This window comes from Hipposideros armiger, unplaced genomic scaffold (assembly GCF_001890085.2).
Source record: "Hipposideros armiger isolate ML-2016 unplaced genomic scaffold, ASM189008v1 scaffold_723, whole genome shotgun sequence".
Lineage (NCBI taxonomy): Eukaryota > Metazoa > Chordata > Mammalia > Chiroptera > Hipposideridae > Hipposideros > Hipposideros armiger.
Genome location: NW_017732073.1, coordinates 280,670 through 283,893, shown reverse-complemented (window position 1 = coordinate 283,893; position 3,224 = coordinate 280,670). Strand labels below are relative to the sequence as shown.

The window sequence follows — 3,224 nt, the reverse complement described above, 5'->3', positions numbered from 1 at the left end:
CAATTTATAACTTCAAACCCTGGAAGTAATGTATAGGTTATGCAATGGATGGCAGTTTTCACTATCAGGGTCCTTTCTGAGTCCAGCCAGTTCCTAAAGCTGCCAATTCTCTACATCCATCTCACCATGAAAGATAAGTTCATTTAAAGCTAAATAAGGTAGAATGGTACAATTTGTCTCACTTGATTCAGTAGTAATGTCTTCAGTTCTGTAGTGCAGGCTACATCAGAACAGATTTTTCTTTCTTAAATGGGACTCTTAAAGTTGTCAAACTTGTTTTTTTCTGTTGTTCAGTCTTTCAATTCCAGTATGAACTAAATGGGCCTTATCCATCTTGTTCTTCCCTTGTTCCATGATCTCTGAAAGTTCTCATTATGCTAACTTTGATGAACCATAATAATTTAAGATAAAGCATATCTTTATAAAATAACATTAGTGTCTTTATTGTTTTGGGTTTTCTCAGTGAACAAAACTATCTTGTCACACAACCTCAAGTTTGGCTGATGATTAATGGATGTGAAACACACTATGAAAACATCCAAATGCCAAAAAATGTGAATTCCTACAACTGATTTTATTTATATTGTTAATTTCAGTGAATAGAGAGCTACAAAGAGGGCTATCTCTTTGTAGCCTTCATAAAAACCACTTATCTGTATGTAGTTTTCTTCTGCTGTTGAATTTTATTCTAAAAAGACTTTGTTAAATTGATTTTGTTTATTCAGTAAACAACTATTGAGTGTCAGAACTATTCTGTGCTTTAAAGAAACTGACATGTAAAACGGTCCCCATCAAATGAAGATGAGAGACAAAAAGATCATTGTATCAGAGGTTGGTAAATCTACAGCAGACATATTTTATACATCAGCTATAGTTCTAATCTAATTTCCCTTTTCTTAGCACATTACCTCTCTATGGTGCTTCTTAAATTTGAAAATGGTATGGAATAATCTGAGTGCTCCGTTGAAATGGAGATTCCTAGGCTCTACCCCTCGAGAGAGTCAGTAGATCAGAGAATCTTCATTTCCCCAAAGAATAGGTGTTTTGAGAGCTGGTAACCCTAGGACTTCACTTGGAGAAAGAGCCCTTGTGTGATCTTTCCCTTTTGCCCAAGACTTCCCCAAATGAGAGTGCTACAAGGCCTCTTTTTATTACTCTATCTGCTTATCTCAATGACATACTGCCAACTTAGATTTACGAGGTTCATATCAATTCATTACCTTGATTTGAAGTAATCCTTCGTAGTGATGTGCGGAACTTACTGATGTCAGTTGTACCTAGCCTTCTGAGAATGAAACCCATAACTGTTGCCTCACCCAAAGGCTTACTTTAATGGTGGGGATACCTGGAAGAAGATGATGAGGGGATGCCCCTCTTATGGTGTAATAAAAGAGTGCTTTTTTAAAAAGGGTATAAAAACACATCAGTTAGGAACTGCCTATATGTAGGCAAACATTTTATAAGTATTCATCATTTAATCCTCATAACAAACCTACAAAGCAGGTGCTATTGTTATGTCTATTTTACAAATAGGGACACTTGCCCAATGTCACACAGCTACTGCATGGTAGAGCAGGGATTTGAACTCAAGTGGTCTGGCTCCAGGATATGGTGGCTGTAATGATTATACTAATGCTACCTTTCTTTTAGTCAGTGGAATGACCTGTGGTCCCTTTGCTATCAATTTCACATCACAATTACTCCAGTAAGTTACACAAATGAATAAAGAAACAACGGACAAAAGCCATCTTAAAAGCGAAACAGAACAATGCAAACAGTATATAGTATAGTTTTCAGTGTATTTTCAAATCAAATATGTATTTTAACCTCAAATTACAGGAAAATTTTAGTAAAGAAGAAAGAGCCCAGTAGATTCATAATAACACATAGTAACATATCTCATGTTCTCAGAAAAGAAAATGATATTTACTTTTACAATTTTTGTTTTGTTTTGTTTTTTTGTTTTTTGTCTTTTCTCCCAGAAATACAGGTACTCCACCCTGAGCATGAATTTTTGAGTCAGAAAGAGCAGTCTTCTAATTCTGGCCTGTCACTTACTTGCTTGATGACTCATGGCAATTTTTTTACTTTAATTCTCTGCTATAAAATGGACTTGACAATACAAGGTTTGGTGAATATTAAATAAGATAATTATATCAAGTGCTTAACCCAGTGTCTGGAATATAGCAGCCTCTCAGCTATCAGTACCCATTTGCTGGTATTATTATTAGAGGTAGTTATTAGTAATAGTATTAGTGGTAGTAATAATTTTGATACTCTTATTAGACTATAACATGTTTAGACAGAATATTTTTGATGAAATGAATACATCATGATTATGAAATGCTTCTTCTGAGATGAGCTTATTTATCTTTACCAGGTGATCAACCCAATACTCATCAACTGCTAGCCCAGGCCACACGCCTGCGGGAGAGTGCTGAACTCTTCCAGTCGGATGAGATGCGTCCTGCTAATGATCCAAAGGAGAGAGATCCCGCCCGTGTCAGAATGCTAAATGACATTCTCCAAGACATGGAGAAGAGCTTCCTGATACAGCAGGTGCCACCAGGTTTTTATAGGTAGGATATGTGTCTCAACATTTATATTTGTATACCCGTCAATTAAATTCTTTTATGTTTGACTTTCAGAACACGTATCTTCTGTGAACAAAACACTATATGTTTTTAAATTGTAAAGCAGTTATTATATCTCCACTTTAAGGACCATTCCCCTCCCCCAAAGAAAAGTTTAACTTCATAAATATAGAAGAAAGGTAACTTGGTTTAGCAGTATCATATAGAAAATGATTAATAATTTTTTTGACATTAAACTCAATATGGGTCAAACATGATATGCATACTGAAAAACCAAATGAAATTGTAGGTTATATTGGGAGAAATACACTTTCATGAATGAATCAGGATACAAACCCATGACATTCTGTCTTATTATATATAGTAGGACCTAAAAATTTCATTCTAAGAGGGCGTTAAAGAAGTTTAATATTGAAGGGAGAGTAGGAATTAGGTGAATCTTGAAACAACCAGGGGACTATTTAGTTGGAGAGTCACAATAGAGTGGTTTTTGAAAAACATTTATGCACTTTAACAAATATTTTACACAAACAATTTTCATTTGGCAGGAAATTCAATTTCAGCTCTTAGAGGATGAAATGAGTAAAACATGGCTTTATTTTTGAGGTTCCTGATATATTAGAAACTAAA

General features: G+C 34.8%; 1 protein-coding gene across 1 annotated transcript in view; it reads left to right on the top strand.

The window, feature by feature from the left end:
- The window catches only part of NAALADL2 (N-acetylated alpha-linked acidic dipeptidase like 2), a gene marked incomplete at its 5' end in the record, with an annotated part of 708,847 nt that overhangs the window by 656,852 nt on the left and 48,771 nt on the right, over window positions 1-3,224 (top strand). The window contains one exon of the mRNA XM_019627205.1: window positions 2,378-2,579. Coding sequence (XP_019482750.1) covers window positions 2,378-2,579 — 202 coding nt within the window. The remainder of the gene's footprint in view (window positions 1-2,377; window positions 2,580-3,224) is intronic.